This window comes from Choloepus didactylus, chromosome 19, assembly GCF_015220235.1.
Source record: "Choloepus didactylus isolate mChoDid1 chromosome 19, mChoDid1.pri, whole genome shotgun sequence".
Lineage (NCBI taxonomy): Eukaryota > Metazoa > Chordata > Mammalia > Pilosa > Megalonychidae > Choloepus > Choloepus didactylus.
In genome coordinates, this window is record NC_051325.1 from 3,836,529 (window position 1) to 3,855,786 (window position 19,258).

Sequence of the window (19,258 nt, forward strand, 5' to 3'; positions counted from 1 at the left end):
CAACTCAGTTGGCTCTGCCAGTTGGGGAGGGGCACCAGCTCACAGTTCTATGCTGTGATCTCAGTGGTTCCACCCATTCCAGACTGGTGCACTATATGGGTCCCGTCATGGGTGCACCCCAACAGTTGTTCCAAACTATTTACTGGCTGTTCCTGGCTATTTAGTAATTGCTTTAGAGGACTACCTAATTCCACTCCTCCCAGTGCTGACTTCTTGGTGCACCTCCATTCCTAAACCACTAATATACTTTTAAAATTATTTTTATTAAAGGAGTTGTAAGTTGACAGGGGAAAACAACATATGTAACTAGTATATAAATCCTATATACTCCCCTCACACACTTTTCCCCATTTTTGACATTTTGCATTAATGTGGTGACTTTCTTACAATTGGGAAGATATATTACTATAATTACATTATTAATTATAACCATAGTTCATGTTAGGACTGTCTGTTTGTGTTGTATATTTCTATTATATTTAAATTTTATTCTAGTTATATAAATATACACAGTCTGAAATTACTTTTTCCTCTTTCAATGATTGTGTAAAATTTCATTAATTATATTCACAGTATTGTGTCTTCATCAACACCATCAATTACACAAATTTTCCCCCATGCCAAAGAGAAACTTCATGCCAATTTAGCATTATCTCCCCATTTTCCAACCCCACCCAGCATCTAGTAATCTGTTTTCTACTTTCTGATTTGACGAATATTGATACTCTATTTCAGATAACCAAAATCTTATAATATTCTTTCTCTTTTCTCTGGCTTATTTCACTAGACATGATGTCTTTGGTGTTTATCCCTGTTGAAGCCTATATAAGTAATTTCTTCCTTTTTATAACCAAATAAGATTACACTGTATGTGTATTTCACATTGGGGTTTTCCATTCTACTACTGCTGGATACTTGGATTAATTCCACCTTTTGGCAATTGTGAATAATGCCGCTTTGAACATCAGTTTAAAAATATCTGTAGGAATCTCTGTTTTAAATTCTATTAGGTACCTACATAGAAGTGGGTTTGCCACATACTATCACCAATATCTTTTTTGGCTATGCTAAGATACAATCTGGGAACACACCCAATTTAGCTGTCTGCTGCTCCCCCTGCTTGTGCATACACTCTCCAAAGACCCCTAGTGCTCTGGAAATGGAGACAAAATTCCAACATTGTTACAAACTCTAAGAACCCCACCTGGCACACTTTAAGTGTGGATGAATTCTGGGAAATCCTACGCTAATTCCAGGACAATATTTTTGGAATGTTGCTCAGAAATCTGTAAGATAGGGAAGTGAGTAATTTCTACAGTGTGTACATTTAAAAACATGAATCAAAATTACTTCTAAAAATAAACTTTTTATCATTTGATAATTGCTCATCAATCTGTTAATTCAATCAATATAGTAGTGAAAACCACAAAAGGGAAGATTTGTCTCAATAGGTATATTTATTAACAAATCCTAAAGATCAAATCAGTGCTGTAATCTTAAATGGAAAAATCAAACAATATGCAACCTATAAAGAAATAACCATTTTACATACATATTATCTATGGCAAACTTGGTATTTATACTCATTTGAAACAGTATATATTTTAAAAGATTTTGTTAGTTGATTGAATAGAACAGCATACACATAGTTGAGTATAATTTTGGAGAACTGCCTCATGGTATAAGCAATGATGATTTCAAATGAATCCAATAGTTAGAAAATTCATTAACTGTTTTTCTGTTTCCTTGTTTGTGGTATGTGTGGTTATGAGTGTGAATGAGAAGTTCCAAAATATAAACCTATTTGACTATATAGAATCTAAATTTTTAACTTGCTGAAAGATCACAAAATGCAAAAATCATTAAATAATTGTGAATGTTAATAATACAATAAATAAGGAACTTCACATATGATATCTAAAATGGCAGAATACCTAGATTTGTTTGTTGGAAAAAGGTGTCTTGAAGTAGAAAATGATATTGTGCAATTTACAGAATACCATTAATAATTAAAAAATATGTACTGTAGTCGTAATCACTGTTGGTTGTGGAAATGCTAAGAATAGTAATAATATTCATGCATTATATAAGAACAAATTAAATGAGTTAGTAAATATAACTTCCATCTCTGGAGTTCAGAATGTTGTGCTTTGCATATATTTCTGATGAAAATGCATATTTGCCAGGTTTCTGACAGAAATTTGAAAATCTGTCTCTGCTATCAATTCTATTATGTATATGCCTAGAAGTTGGTATGTCTGGTCATATTATGCATATCCTTTATGGTTTTACAACAATGAAATCTAGGACAGCACACTGTATCTGGCTTTTGTATCTCCTAACAATTCTGGCCAGTCACATTTTGTATAATATATTTTTTCCATAACCCTTCTATAAATGGTAATTGAATAAAGGAGGTTGAAAATTCTATTCATGTCATCTATATCTGTCCTTATTATATTCCTATTTATTGAACAATTACAGAGAGTGGAAGTTTCCAAGTATAATGTGTATTTGTCTATTCTATTATCTGTTCAACAAATTGGTATTTGTAGAATTGGCCACTATTTAAGTATGCAATGTCAACCTATATTACTGATAACCAATATTTTACAAACTGTGCTTGGTCCAAAATTAATATTGCAACTCAAATTTTCTTTTGGTACATACATTCATGGCATATAAAATTTTACACTTCACCCCTTGATGCATTTGAATCTAAAGTGACTTTCTGGTAAACAGAATATATTTAGAAAATTTTGATGCAACACATAAAATTAATTTCCAATTTGCCTTCCTTTCTTTTTGCTATAACAAGAAAAAAACTTTTTCACAGATTTCTATGCAATCAACATTAAGAGTAGATTCTTCTGTACATGGGGAAAACTGAAAAATATACAAAGAACCCATCTACTGCTGACTAGACAATCACAATGTTTTATAAGTAAACATTGGAAAAGCACTGAGCATCAAAACCATTGATGCCAGATACCTACTAAAAATCTTGAAAACTCAAATAATTATTTTGTGAGATAGAAATTATGCAAAAATACATACTGTACAGTTCAGTTTACATAAATTTGGGAAGACAGAGGCAATAAAAAAAAAAAAAAAAGAATTTCAGTAGATGACCTGGAACAGAGTAGGAAGACTGAATGGTTTGTAAGAAATAATTAAAGATGAATAAGGGAAAACAACAAATATATTCAGTTTATTTCATGTGAATATACCTAATTATGTTTGCTGCAAATAAACAAATGAATGTGTCACAGTTGTAAGACTTGAAATATCAGAAAATCCTGCAAATTCACCTGCATGAACACTGGTGTTCTAAATGTTCTTTAAATAAATACACAATGGTGCAAAATCACACCATGCTCCCATTTTAAAAAGGGGTTTTCTGAAACCCTCACTGGGAATGTCACAGGTTTTCCTGTGGCTGGTTCAGGGGAGCAGATGGGCCCAGGGTGAGGAGCAGACACTGGGGCTCTCTAACCAGATGGGAGCCCTTGGGCACATCAACAACCCTCCATGATTCTCTTTGAAGATTGGGATCTCTGTAGTGGATGTAACATTGCATTTACCCCATATGTTTTGTGAGGTTTTGTAAAAAACAAACAAACAAAAACAGCAAATAATATCATCCTATTAATCTTAGTGATATTAAATTCTAGGTTTAGATATTTTAGTTCCAGTATCTGGATCACATATTAATTAATTCTTATAATTTGTCCCCTATGACTCTTTTCTTTTTCCTTTGATTTACCCTAAAATTTTGTTGAAGGTTATACAAGTTGCATAAGATAATACATAGTGCTACATTATTTAATTTTCTTCATTATTAATTTTTATTATAATTCCTTTCTGTCCTGCTGTGAAATGATTACATTCTACCTCCTGCTAGTCCTTCATTGTGGAGGTTTGTGTGAGTCAACTCAGAGCTGATTTGGGATTTATTTTTGCCCTGCTTACCAGAGATGATTTCTTTTTCTGCTCTGGGAACCAACATGTGAGTTACTTCTAGTGAAACCTAGTTGTTGTCAACCTGCTTTGTTTGGGATCATTTATTTTTGCTATCCACAAAACATTTTCCCCCCTTTCAGTTGCCCCAGCTGAATTCCACCCTCATATTTGGTTGATGGTCAAGTGTGGTGGAGGAGGTTGGGCTAAGGCAGCTTCTCTCATCTTCTGATGGAGCCTGATTCTAGGCAGGCCTTGTGGGCCTGGGTCTGGGTGAGGCCATCTAGGTGTCCCTGTTGCTCTTATTCAGAAGCAACATTGGAACAAAAAGGAACTCCTGCTCCAGAGGCTGGAATGGTGTTTTTCTCATCTCTTCCCCGCAACAGCCATAAGGGTGTTCCTTTCACATTTGTCTTTGGCTGCCCATTGTGGTCCCTCCCTGGAGATGAGGCTTTCAGTCCTGAGGGAAGACAGAGGCAATAGTGAGAGAGTTTGGGTGGCAGAATCTACCACCTTCCTAGTTTCTCTGGGATTTCACCTGTAGGGTAGAGGTTGTGATGGTTTTCCATTTCAGATTAATTATGTCCTCTGTATTGGAACTATGGGAGGTGGGTCTGGGTCATTTCAGTAGACATTGCTCTTCTTCTCCCCCAGAGAGCAGGAACACTGGCAGTTGGGAGCCCTTTTCTGGATTCTCCCAAATCTTGTAGGAAAACACTGAAAAGTATAGGATTTCACCTACACACATGGAAATTGGGAGTTTAACACAATTATGTCTTCACCACAACCAATCTTAAGAAATGTATTAAATACTATAGTCTGATCTATTATTAGAGTAAGTTACATCTGGCATCACATCCCCCAGGGAAGCTAAGGTTTGTTTCCTGTTTTACCCTGCAGGCATCTGCCTCTCTCCAGCTTAGAGGTTTGTTGCTTGTATTGTGACTTCAATTACCCTATGTGTTGAAGTCAATTAGTTAATTTAGAGTTTGCCTAGTTTTGGTTCTTGTTGTGGGAATTATAGGCATATTATTCTCTGAGTATCACATACCTTCCCCATAGCCAGAAACTAGAAACAGTCCTAATATACATCAGCAGTGAACTGTGGACCCAAGCCAAGGGCCCCTCCCTCACAGCAGCCTGAACTCCAAAGATGTGCTGTGCTACATACCAGCACTCTCTTAACAAGTGAATATACCACATCCCAGCTCCAACTGGGGTATTAATGTTAGCTGCTCAGTACAAACTATGAATCCCCTACAAGCAGACAGAGGCTTTTGGTGACAACTGACTGGGGAAACGTGGGGATGTACCTGTCTTGGGACAGGGAGCCCAATGGATCAGGTGAAATCTCTGGCTGATGGGTAAATCTTGGGGCCATAGACTGACCCTAAAAGTGAAATTTCTGTCCCTTTCTCTCTTTCTCAGCCTGGGTGGCTCAGTGGAGAAAATTTCAGCCATTTTCAGCTCACAGCACTCTGACCCAGACAAAGGTGGAGAAAGCAGAGAAAGAAGAATAATCTATTTATATGAAAATGTCCTCTCTCTAGAGGACATATCTTACCTAAGAGGAAGAAGGCGGGGCCAAGCTCTACTACCTTCCTTCCATTCGGAACCAGACCCAAGAGCCTGGGAGAAAACAGCCACAGGACACACCTCCTTACACCAGTCTGGAATGACAGGAAGATATGGCAAAAGAGATGAAGCATATAATAGAAACACTGGGAGTACATAAGGCAGAAGTTGAAAGTTCAAAAAAACGACCTGCAGAATCTATGGAAATGAAGGGAACAAAACAAGAAATGAAAAACACAATGGAAACACAACAGCAGATCTCAGCAGGCAGAAGAAAACACTCAGGAACTGGAGAACAGGGCACCTGAAAGTCAACACACAAAAGAACAGATAGAGAAAAGAATGGAAAAGTATGAACAAAGTCTCTGGGAAATTAAGGACATAACAAAATGCAGGAAGGTATGTGTCATGGATGTCTGAGAAGGAGAAGAGAAGAGAAAAGGGGCAGAAGTAATAATGGAGGAAATAATCAATGAAAATTTCCCATCTCTAATGAAAGACATAAAATTACAGATCCAAGAAGCACAGTGTACCCCAAACAGAATAGATCTGAGTATGCCTATGCCAAGACACTTAATAATCAAACATCAAAGATAGAGAGAATCCTGAATGCAGCAAGAGAAAAGTGATCCATCACATACAAAGGAAGCCTAATAAGACTATATGCAGATTTCTCAGCAGAAACCATGGAAGCATAAAGGAAGTGGTGTGATATATTAAAGATATTGAAAGAAAAAAACTGCCAACCAAGAATCATATATCCAGAAAAACTGTCCTTCAAATATGAAAGAGAGTTCAAAATATTCTCTGACAAACAGACAATGACAGAGTTTGTGAACAAGTTGCCTGCTCTACAGGAAACACTATGGAAGCACTACAGACAAATAAAAAAAGACTAGGGTGAGAGGTTTGGAATGCAGTTTTGGGTGATGGTAGCACAGCAATGTAAGTACACTGAACAAAAATAACTATGAATATGGTTGAAAGAGAAAGTTTAGGAGCATGTGGGACACCAGAGGAGAAGAGAAGTGATAAAGACTGGAACTTTGTAACTCAGTGAAATGTAGAGTATTGATCAATTGTGATAAAATGTACAAAAATATTGTTTTTATGAGGGAGAACAAATGAACGTCAACCTTGCAAGTTGTTAAAAATAGGGAGGTATTGGGGGAAAATATATGCAATGTAAACTAGAGAGTATAATTAACAGAAAATTGTGTTATGCTTCCTTTAATGTAACACAGGCAATATACAAAGGCTAAATGCATATAAAAGGGTGTCATAAGGGAAGGGTATGGGACTCTTGGCATTGATAATGTTGTCTGACACTTTTTTCTAATTTATTTTAAGGTTATTGTTTCTTTTGCTGTTTCCTAGGTGTCATGTTTTTTATCTTTCTTTTTTCTTTTTTGTTGGTCTCTACCTTCTATGACTCTTCCTCATGCTTTGTTGATGAAATGGCAATGTCCTTATATAGATAGTGGTGAGGATGGTGAACACCTAAATCTATTTAGGATGGAATGTATGGGGTGTGGACAAAACCATCTTACAAAACAGGTTTGATGAAGAAAACTTGAGGTCAATATACCAAGTTAAATAAGCCAGACATGTAAGAACAAATATTGCAGGATCTCACTGACAGGAAGTAATTATAATATGCAAACTCATAGACATGAAACATTAGATACCAGGATACAGAATGAGGTTCAAGAATGGGGATCATTTGCTTATTATGAGCCGAATGTTCAACTAGGTTGAACTTAAATGATTGGAAATGAACAGAGGTGATGGTAGCACATTGTGAGAATAAAAGTGCTGAATGGTGCATGAATGTGGTGGAAAGGGGAAGCCTGGAATCATGTAAGTCACCAGAAGGAATGTTGGAGGTTAAACCATGGAAAGGTATAAACAGTGAACCTTGTGGTGGGCAATGTCCAAGATTAACTGTACAAGTATTAGAAGTCTCTCTCCTGAAACAGAACAAATGTATGACACTACAACTAGAAGTTAATAATGGAGGGGCAAATAGGAAAATATAATACCTACTGCAAACTACATACTGCACTTAGTAGCATTTTGATGTTCTTTCATAAACAGTAACAAATTTACTATACCAATACTATGAGTCAACTATATAAGACAGGTGGTTAGGGGTAGGGGATGGTTATAGTCTTTTTTTTTTTTGTCTTTATTTCTTTTCTGGAATAATGAAAACGTTCTATAAATTGAAAAAAAAATTGTGGTGATGATACACAGCTGTTTGATGGTACTGGGAGCAATTGATTGTACACTTAGGATCTTTGGATGATCATATGGTATGTGAACAATCACAATAAAAATGTGATAACAAAAAAAAACTATAAACAAATTGGAGTATATTTTGGCTAAAATATGCCGAGGACTAATATCCAGTTTAGGTGAGGAGGTTCCACCCCAGTTGAAGAGTGAGGCAAAGAATATGCAGACACAATTCACAGAAGGAATGAAAACAGTGAAATTGGAAACTGTGCTCATCCTGGTGGATGCAGCATACATTTTTATTGCCTTTCAGAAGGACAATTGAACTTTCTCCATCAAGGTCCTTAACAGAATTTTTGAGAAGAACACTAGTTCCCTACCAAGTCTACCCTTTCCATCCCTTCTAGCAATACCTTAGACTTGTCCATGGCACATGACTAACCAGTAATATGGCATTTCCCAACCTCCCTTGAAGTTAAGAATGGCTATATGACTAAAATTTTAGCAGTAAGTTGTGAGTGGGAATGAGATGCATCTCTTCCTGGTTGGAGTCATTTCAATACTGTTCCACATACTGGGACCTTCTACAAGATTGTCAACAACTTCAGCAAGTAGATGAGAATGATTTTCTAAAGCAGTGCTACTCACAGTGTGGACCACAAACCAGCAACATCAGCATCACCTGGAAGCTTGTTGGAAATCCATAATCTCAGATCCTGGCCCAGATTTACTGCATCAGAATCTCATACATTCAAGTAGTGGAATCTGTTTTAACAAGCTCCCATGCACATTTAAGTCTGAAAACCACTGGTCTTTATGTTGGAATAGAAAAATTTGGAAAGACCCTGGGTTCCTGGTTTGTTTTACAGAACACTTTGGTGCTCACATGGAAATCAAACTCTAAGAGAAAGCAAAACTTCATTTTATGTCACCTATTGTTTGGGAGATTCTTTTTAACAGCACATAGCATTACTTATATTATAATCATAGGCTTTAAATAAAATTATAAGAAGTTTATTAGAAAAATGCACATAAAATTGGATAAAGTGTTTTCATGACAGTATTATTTATAAAGGCAAATGAAATTTAAACCTTGCAACAGATTTATCAGTTAATGCTGCTTAGTTTATTATTCATACTCGATTTAGAGTGCAATGTAGTCATTAAAAATTATATTTCAAAACCTTTCAGGAATATGGGAAAATATCCAGGAGAATGCTAAATTTACAAAGCAGAGTATAATATTACATCTATTTGTGTTTCTTAATCTCAGCACTATTGAGAGTATGGGCTGATAATTCTATACTGTTGGATCCTGTCTTGTGGATTTTATGAGGTTTAACAACATCTATGGCATCTACCCATAGATGTCAGTAGCACTGCCCACCACCCCCATTTTCTGTTGAAAAATGTCTCCAGACACTTCCAAATGTTCCTGGGGGAGCAAAATTACCCTCACTTGAGAACCACTGAAATAGAATATATAGACATCCTTTAGGAAAAATGTATACATGCATAAAATACAAAGATATATTTTTAAGTGAGTAGCCACTAACTCTGGGTGATAAGATTATTTGTGTATTCTTTGAAAGTTTCTGTATTTCCCATATTGAAGCCTGCAGGCATTTACATAATGGAATAAAATCTCTCTCTCTCTCTCTCTCTCTCTCTCTCTCTCTCTCTCTCTCTCTCTCTCTCTCTCTCTCTCTCTCTCTCTCTCTCTCTCTCTCTCTCTCTCTCTCTCTCTCTCTCCCTCTATCTATCTATCTATCTATCTATCTATCTATCTATCTATCTATCTATCTAGTTAACATATATGTTACTGTGAAGTGGGTGGGAATCAACCAGTGAGGCTATATAGCAAGACTACACTTTCTACTGCTCTCTGAGGTGGAATCTTGCTGATCTCCTTTATTTGGATTTTACACTCAAGACTTCAACATAAACTCTTCACAGAATTTCTGCTCTTCTGATTGCCCTATCAAATTGCAGAAATAAAAACTACAAACATGTGAGCCAATTCCTTAAAATAAATAATAGATACATACATAAAGAGAGGTATCTTGTTGTTTTTGTCACTTTGGAGAAAACTGACTAAAACAGATTTTATTAACAACAGTACTCTTAGAGGAACAAAATCTTAAGATTGAGATTTCTATATCAATACGGGGGTGCTTAGAAGTCTGTCCTTTAATCTGATTAGTTTAAAGTCACCAATGAATCTATTTTCAATGATAAATGTGACACTGATAGAAATTGGCATGAGGTTGCAATTGAATGGACACTCCTAAACAAATATTTGTAAGAGGCAAATTTCTGGGGGAAAATGTACTTGATATCTTAGAACATTCATATCAAACTACAAAATATAGTGATATTGATGGTTGCTTATAAATGTTCTATAGAAAGTGAAAGAATAAAATAATAAATACAGGGCTTCAAATTCACAGCAGAACTGCCACAAAAATGTCATATGTATTTCTGTGTGTAACTTGAGAGAATCTCTTATATGTTGTAACCATGGAGTTGAGATTTCTTAAAAGTAGGTTTTATCCTGTGAGTAGCTGAATTTCCATATGAATTCCCAACATCCTAAGTTATTTGCTGTTAAAATGAATGCTGAAATTAGGAAGAAATGTGGTCCTGAATATTGGAATTACAGCATATTGGCAAATCCTGAAGGAACTGGGGAAATCAAACACCTAAATTATACTGTGCCTTCTTTATAAGACAGCAAGCTGCTCATAAATCCCAAATGAGGATGTTAACTCTGCTTTTCAGACAGAACTACAATGGCCTTCTATCTTATTTTGTCAGGAATGGTTTAAAATGATGAATCAGACTAGTTGGGTGAAAAAAAATTATTCTCTTACAGTTTTTTATGATAAACATGAGAAATCTACTGGCAGTCAGGTTTGGATTCCTCTGCATTCTGTAGGACACAGACCATGGCTTGTCCACAATCAATCTCTTCTCTTCTCTCTCTCTCTCTGTATGTACCTTGGATATCTGTACCCTTTTCCAAATTCCTCTCCTTGTAAGGATTGTATTCATATCTGATTAGGGCCCAATATTGGTGTGGCCTAATCCAATTTGCCCTCATCTTAAGTTATAACATCTCCAAAGATCCTATTTACAAATTTCTACATAGTCACAGGAATGGATTATGATATGAAAATATCTTCATGGGGACTTGACTCAATACATAGCATTGTGACCTCTGGACCAAAAAGCTATATCTTTCCCAATTAGAAAATAATTTCACACCATTCCAACATCCCAAAATCCTTATGCCATTTCAGTAAAAAATTACATAAAATCCCGTATCAGTTATGTGTATTGTCCATCAAGGGAAAGATTCCTCTTCAGAAAAGAAGCCATACGCTTCCAAAATACAGTGGTGGGAAAACTATGGAAAAGGCATCTCCCATGCAGAGTGAAGTAATTTGAAGGGATAAAAGGGTTCATAGTTCCTAAGCAATTACAAAACCAAGCAAGGCACATTATGCTAGATTTCAATGCTTGTGAGTAATCTGTGGCTTGATGCTCTATCCTCACAGCTGGATGGAGCAACAGCCCTACACTCTCCACACACCTGCATGGTGGCCACTTTCTCCCTGACCACTTGGGTAGCAAACAAGCCTCCTCTGAAACCTGCAGAATTATTCCCACCTTCTGCAAATACCATGGTTGTGGCTACATCAGCCACAATCACCGGGGTGAAAGTCCCACTCTCTATGAACACTGGGATGGACCTGCCCTTCCCAAAAACTGGGGCAGCAGCCCTTCTCTCCTGGCCCTAGGATGTCTCTTCATCTCAGACCTTTGCATCCATTGTTATGTCCTTGTAGTCTTTCCTCATTCAGTTTGTCTCTGTCATATTCTCACATGCAGGCCAGGCTGGTAAGTTTTCTGCTGACATATAATTATCAAATACCTTATTGGGCTTCCATGAAATTCTTGGTCCAATCTACCAGACAAAATAGTCTTCTATTGAACTTTCCTGACTAATTGAATTTCCCTTCCTGAGTTCCCCTGATATGGTTCATTTGATCTGTGTATCACACATGTATTCTCTTAATGAAATGTTAGTTCAGCCACACTCTCTTCCCCATTGCCAAGGAAAGCTATCTGGTTAGGCTGAGAATTTCCAAATTAATAAGTGATGTTCCATTTTAACTAATACCTCAGTCTCCAATTTATGCTTTTCCCCTCATATTTTACTCTTATCAGCATAGAGAACCCTGGCTGCACCTTCCACAACTTGCTTGGAAATTTCATAAGTTTAATATACAACTTCATCATTAAAATTCCTGCCTCCCATCTGATACCATAACACAATTCTGCAAATTTCCCTGTCACTTTATAACAAGTACAGCCTTTTCTCTAGCTTACAATAACACATTAAATATTTCATTGCAAGGCCTCCCTAGAATCATCTTTAACATTCATAATTGTAACCACAGTTTCTTAAAGCCAATCTAGAGTTTTACTATTAAGCACTGAACTCTACCCATCACACATTTCCAGAGTTATTCCCACATTTTAAATTATTTGCCACAGGAGAACCACACTTCCAAATACCATAAAGTGTCCTAGCTTGCTATACCAAATAGCATGAGATGGTTGGGTTTCAAAATTGGCAGCTTCTGTCTCACAATTTTGGAAGCTGGAAGTCCAAAGTCAAGCTATCAGTAGGAACATGTTTCTCTGAAGTCTGGAGGTTGGCCCTGCAATAACCAACACCACCTCTGTCCTTCTGTCTCCTACTCTGATGGGGTCCAAATGGCCTCTTCTTATAAGGACAACACTCATGTTGGATTAAAACCTATCCTGATTCAGTGTGGTCTCACCTTAACCAACAACACCTTCAAGGATCCTCAATACATAACACTGTGACCTCTGGTCCCCAAAAGCTATGTGTTTCCCACTTACAAAATATTTTCATAGCATTCCAACATCCCAAAAGAACCACCAGCTCAGGGGAATGGACTTCAACATGATTACCCCTAACAGCAGTTGTAGACTTGGACATGCTTCTGAAACATCTGGAACTAAGAGGATATTAGTGCACTCAACAACAACAGGATACAAATACTTCAGAAAGACACAAGGAATGATTTATAGGATGTAGTGTATGGTATGCAATAACACACTCCGATAAACTTAAAAGGGCATGAATCATGTAAAATATGTTCTGCAACCATAGTGGGATAAAACTAAAGATGAACAAAGAAGGACATTTGGATAATTCAAAATATGAAATATGTAGAAATTACAATGAAATATGTAGAAATTAAAATTGCACTCCTAGAGTAACAAATAGATAAAAAGTAAAAGAAAGAATAAATTAAAAGGAAAATAAGCAAAATCATTCAGTTGAAAATGAAAATACAGCACACAAAAATTGTGGATGCACTTAAAGTAGAGCTTACAGGGAAACTTAAGGCCACAAATGCCTGTATTAAAATATAATGATCTCAAAAATAACAATCTAACAGTCCTTCTAAGGACACTTACAGCAAAGTAAGCCTAAAATGAACAGAAAGGAGGAAATAGCTACTGATTTTACAGAAATTTTTTAAATGATTTTAAGGGGATACTATGAAAAACAGTATGAAAATAAATTATATAATTTAAGTGAAATGGATTAATTCATAGTAAGATGTGAACTATCAAAATTGACTCAGATATATATTGGCAATCTGAATAAACCTGCAATAAATAAAGTGATTCAATTTAGTATTAATATATGCCCATAAAAAAAGACCAGGTCAATATATTTATATTTATAACTGTACATGATCAATTTCTTTATAATTTCCCCAATGCAAGATAGTCCTAATGGTTTTATCATGAAATCTGGTCAAAGAAGTGCTCTGGTTGTTTTCTATGTTTGTTTCATCTTTTCTTGTTATTTTTCAGTACAACCTTGCCCTAAGCTATTCTGGAAAACACACATTTCTAAAAAACATTATAAAATCAGTTTTTTAATATTCAAACTATGTCTTCCAAGATTTATTGGCATTGCATTAAATTTCTGGGTCACATAAAGAAGACACATTTTGTACTGTTATCCCAGTAAATGAATATGGTCTGTCCAATGATTTAATTTTCTCTTCTCTGATTTATCCTAATACTTAGGGGCTTTAAATGGAGATATTTAGCCATGTGGTTTTCTTGATTCTTAAGTATTTTATGTATATGAAATTTTTGCAAATGATGATGTTTATTTTTCAAAAGTTATTTCATTGTTAACTTAAAAGATGTAGAAAGGAATTCTTTGTTGGCTTACATGTTTTATATTCAGGAACCTTAGTTAAATATTCTCCTAGGAAGACTTTCATGATTAAGTATTGAATGTAACATCCATTAATTGTAGATAGATTTTAATAGATTAGTTCAAATTTTTTCATCGGTGGATTTTAAAAGAATAACACATTAATTATACATGAAGTAAAACGACTCTTCTTATCATATCTCCTGTAGAAAAATTCATTTGGATGACCTAAATTCTTTAGTTTTTCTGCATCTAAATCCAGGAGAGATATCTGCCATTTCTTGATTTTAGTGACTACTTGTCCAATTTGTGTTTGTTTGTTTGTTTTAAATCAAAGTTATACTTGGAAAGAAGTATTCCCTTAATCATTTCTCTGACCAAAGTCTCAGCTAAAGTCCCAACAACAATGGTCATTTTTCCACATTACCTGTTCCCAGGGTGTCAGTGGACCTCTCTATTCCCAAAACAAATTCTCCATAAAATAAGTGAGACCAGTGACAGCAGCACAAAGGGCAGGTCACAAGTTTTCCAGCAGGACTTACCCAGGACCCTTTTCCAGACATAGAGAACACCCCTCACCCACTTCTCACAATGCACAGGGAGCAGTGCCGAGAGGCACCTTGGGATGCCCTGACCTGGACTGTTATAGGACAATGTGACAACCTGAGCACAAGACTTTGAAAACTATGCACCATAGCCTGCATTCAAGACCTGAATTTCCTTACCTTCTATCTAAACATTTCACATTTGTGGTAAGAACAGTGATTTATAGACCAAAGAAATCTACACACTAGGTAGGATGCCCAGGTCCTCTTCAAGATTCCTTTTCAGGTTTGTTTGATAATAAATCCACCATAAAAGAACCCAGGCAATTTCAACTTTGAGAAAAGAAAGGGGTGACAGAGCAGCCCTCTGTTTCACATCCCAGGAATCCTTTCTACCTGCCTTCCCTGGGATCCAGAGGCAGCGGAGGGAAGAGCCCTTCTGGGAAGCTCATACTTGTCTTTAGGCAGAAACACATGGAAATGATTTCCCTCCCCTGCTCATGGAAATCAGCTCATCTCCTGTCCCTGCAGCTGCTGAGGAGGAGACCACCTGAGCCTCTGTCCTTCCTCAGTGTCCACCACCATGAGGGCTGCACTGATCTGGGCATCCCTTCTCCTCACTGTCAAAGGTAACATCCCTCCTGCATCAGACTCAACTGTGATGACTCCATCTGGGACTGTTCTCATTGCTTTCCTCTGTGTTTGCAGGTGTCCTGTGTGAAGTTCAGCTGGTGGAGTCTGGGGGAGATGTGAGACCACCCAGGGGATCTCTGAGCCTCTCCAGCAAAGCCTCTGGATTCACCTTCACTGATTATTCAATGCACTGGGTCCACCAGGCTCTGGGGCTGGGTCTGGAGTGGGTGGCAACAGTGAGTAATCCAACGGGAAAAGAGCAGTACTACTCTCCATCAGTTCAAGGGAGATTCACCATCACCAGGGACAACTCTATCAGCACAGTCTCACTAAAAATGACATACCTGAAAGCCAAAGACATGGCCAGGTATTACTCTGTGAGAGACACAGTGAGGGAAAGTCAGGGTGAGCCAAGATACAAACCTCCCCTGCAGGGCACAGGGAGGGGCTGGACTGCAGTGGGCACTTGTGACCACCAGGGGTGCATGGGGGCCATCCCCAGGGCAGGTGCAGAGAGGGGCTGGGAGGAGTTTCCTGGCCTTGCCTGGGGTTCCCTCTTCTGTCTTCACAACATGTAGCCTCATAATATGTAAGCAATGATATGATATATCCCAGAGTCAAACACAGAACAGGTTTCTGTTGTTGTTGTTCCTAAATACATGTTTAAATACATACTTGCATGGATAGTATATAAAATTTTATGTAAAAGTGAGAACTTCTTCGATATTCTGAACATGCCTGAAAATGTGAACAAAGCTTGCATTTACCATCTCTGAGAAGTTGTTTCTTTAACTCATTTCTGAAAGTGTTCAGGCAAGAAATCTCCCACCTACCATCTTGTAGATCCCATGTCCTCAGGGGAAGGAGGAGGAGGTGGGAAAGCCTGGCCCTCCCTAGGAGCAGCTTCCAAGTGCCTCACTTTGTTCCCTGTCTTTTTACAGCATCAAAGGCCAGGTCTCTACATTTATATTAATGCTATTTTACAGTTTGATTCCATTACATAAAATGCTATCATTGTGTCACACACATGTTTTCAATATATTTTAATAGATATGTAAGATAAAATAGCAGTCTCACAATGTGTTATTTTTTAATCCAAAGAGAATTCTTGATGCCCTTTATATTTAATCAATGTTCTTCTTTATCAAGACTCTACCAATCAATCATTTTTAACCTACTTCTTTTCCCAAATATTGTAAAATATTTTAACTAAAATATCATCAACCTCCTTGTTATGGTTTTCTAGGATAAGGTAACGTCAGCAGAGAGAACTTCTCACACTCCTAAACCCCCCACACAGCCACAAGCTTATGCAGGCAGAACTTACTTGAGAGTCTTCACAAAAAAGCCAGATATAGACGTGTGCTTGGACCTCATATTCCAGCATATGTGAGGAAGCCAAGGCATGACTCCAACTGCCTCCCCCCTGATCTGCACCTCCTTGTGGGAAACAGATGTTTGATAGATGAGCCTTCTGTTTAAGGAATGAGATTTCCTGCTCCTGGTTGTACAGAACAAAATGCACCTTTGTATTCCAGGGACACCCTTCCAGAAGACAACCATCACATGAGCTTAACTGGCTCCTTCTCTGTTCTGTGAAGTGCAAGATTCCAGGGAAGAGGTTGGAATATGAGCAGGATGGACAGTGTTGGGAATATCATACATGTGTCCAGCCCCTCCTTCTGAGGCAACAATTGACCTATCATGTATTTCTGTTCTTCTCTGGGGTAGAGTGTCTTTTATCCCAGATGTTTCCTCCCATGATCCATTGACTTTTCACCAGAGTATTCAACTGCTGATTTCAATTATTTCTTCTTTGGATTATGACTTTTATTCCTTTGTGAATAAAGGAGTAGCAGTTCTGGAAATACTTTCCATTATGGCTTATTTTTTCTTCCATATTCTATTGGATAACTGCAGTGGTCATGGGATACTGTTTTTGTGCTATCCCCATGCAGATTTACTCTTTTGTTCTGTGATGGATCTAAGGAGGTGATTGAGGGTGCATTTGTACAATGGTTGATGTCCCTCTCCCCAAACTTCACTGGGATGCTTTTTGTTTTTGTTTAATTTTTTGTTCTTTTGTTTTTTGTGGATTCTTCCAAGTTCTGTAGGAAAACCCTACCAGGAATTAGGGATCTGCTCCCAAGGGGATGCACTCTAGCAACATTCTCACTCTCAGAGTTTAAATATTTACTAACAAACTTCCTACTAACTTATATTCTGTCTGGTGAAACCTGCCCAACTAGGCTTAACTTTGGATCCTATTTCTTTTAGTTTGCATCTTTGTCTTCAGACTTCAGGATTTTCCTTTGCTCTGTGTCATCACTTCTCTGATGGGTTGAATAAATTTTGAGAAATTGCCATTTTTCCAGAGCTCTTTACTTTGTTTTTCTTGTAACAATGACAGCAAGATTTGTCTTACCTATCTATAACCCAATGTTAATTGCGTCTTTTGTTGTAATACCTAGAAATTGGAAACAACACAAATACCAACCCACTGTTTAAGAAATAAACAAATATTGGGATTTGCATGTATTGAAAGACTACTTCTGTAAATCTCCAAGTGCTTGAGAACCAATAATATAGGGATGAATTGCAATAGCTAAGCTTATTGAAGGAAGCTAATAAAATAAAATTACATAATGTATGATTCCATTTATACAAATTCAAGAAGACAAAAATATTCCTAATTAACATAAAGAAGATCAGGGCAAATTTCCTCCTAGACATTGGCTTCTGTCACACCTTGAGAAACTCTGCCTACATGCTCACAAAACTATAAAGGAAACTAATGAAAATTATTTTTAAAAATACAACTAATCATATATTGTTGAAACAGTTCTATGGCCAAGTAGCAAAAGATCAAACATTTGTGAACATTTTGTAAAGATGTTAAGTCTGTGAAACAAATTCACCCCCTTTGCCACTAACTAACCAGGCCACTGGAAAAGAGATTTCCCCATAATGTTGCCAACAAGATCACAGGGCTCCCTCTCCCAGTGAGAGCTACCAATCAGAGGACTTTCTGACAGGAGATCAGGATATCAGCACATTTCATACTGATCCAGACAGTTTCTGGGGATAAATCCATAGGAAGTTTGATCAAGAAGTAATGGTTCTTCATTCACTCAAAACCCATTCATGAAACTGAGTCTGAATCCTAAGAGGATATCCCTCTTGGCTCATGAGATCATGCTTCCAAGCCAGGTGTGGCAAGCCAAGAGGATTTCAATCTTTCCCTCTTCTTCAACAGATATTCAATTCCTATGGTGGGGTGTCTCTCAGAGTGAGCTTGTGTTTCCACATTCCAAGCTTCACTGTTCTGAATAATATTTTGGCTGAGGAGAGGAACAACAGGTCTTAAATTAGAAACTCCTAATCACTCCTACAAAAAAGCTCATATCATTTTCCTGCCTGCACCTTCATTCACAGCACCCATGGACTTTCTAAATGCTTCAGACACCAGATACCAACCTTGGAAAATGCCTTATGACATTATCCTCAATCCCAAAATCCTACCACAATCATTTGGTAATTTTAGTTTCCTAAGCAAGTCCTTTTCACTTCACTTTTCTGCTACATCACATTGAAGCAAGGATAAAGATGAACTTCTTACCATATTTATTATTTATCCTTTAATATCATTGACTTGCAAAGTTGAAATATGCTGCTTTTAAGTTGCATTATGGAATAATATGGTTTAAAGACACATTCAGAGATGAATGGATTAAAACTGGTCAATATTTGAGAATACTGAAGTTAAGTGGTGTTGGACTGCCCCAGTTGCACAGGGGTGACATGTAGGGCAGGACCAAGGCACCTTGGGCTTCAGTGGTCATGTTGGTAGAGCTTTCAGATATTTAGGTAATGGGGACAATGCATCTGAACACAAGAATCACTGTGGTTCCCCTTGTCCTCAGGTGTCCTGTCCCAGGTGCAGCTGAAGGAGTGTCCTGACCCAGGTGACCTGGTGAAGCCCTCACAGACCCTGTCCCTCACCTGCTCTCTCTCTGGATTATCTTAA

The 19,258-nt window shown here is 37.3% G+C and overlaps 1 gene segment (V, D, J or C); it reads left to right on the forward strand.

The window, feature by feature from the left end:
- The first annotated feature begins 15,181 nt into the window (after positions 1-15,181).
- LOC119516009 lies at positions 15,182-19,258 on the forward strand. The segment is given in 3 exon segments: positions 15,182-15,227; positions 15,307-15,636; positions 19,155-19,258. Coding segments are annotated over 3 exon segments (480 nt in total).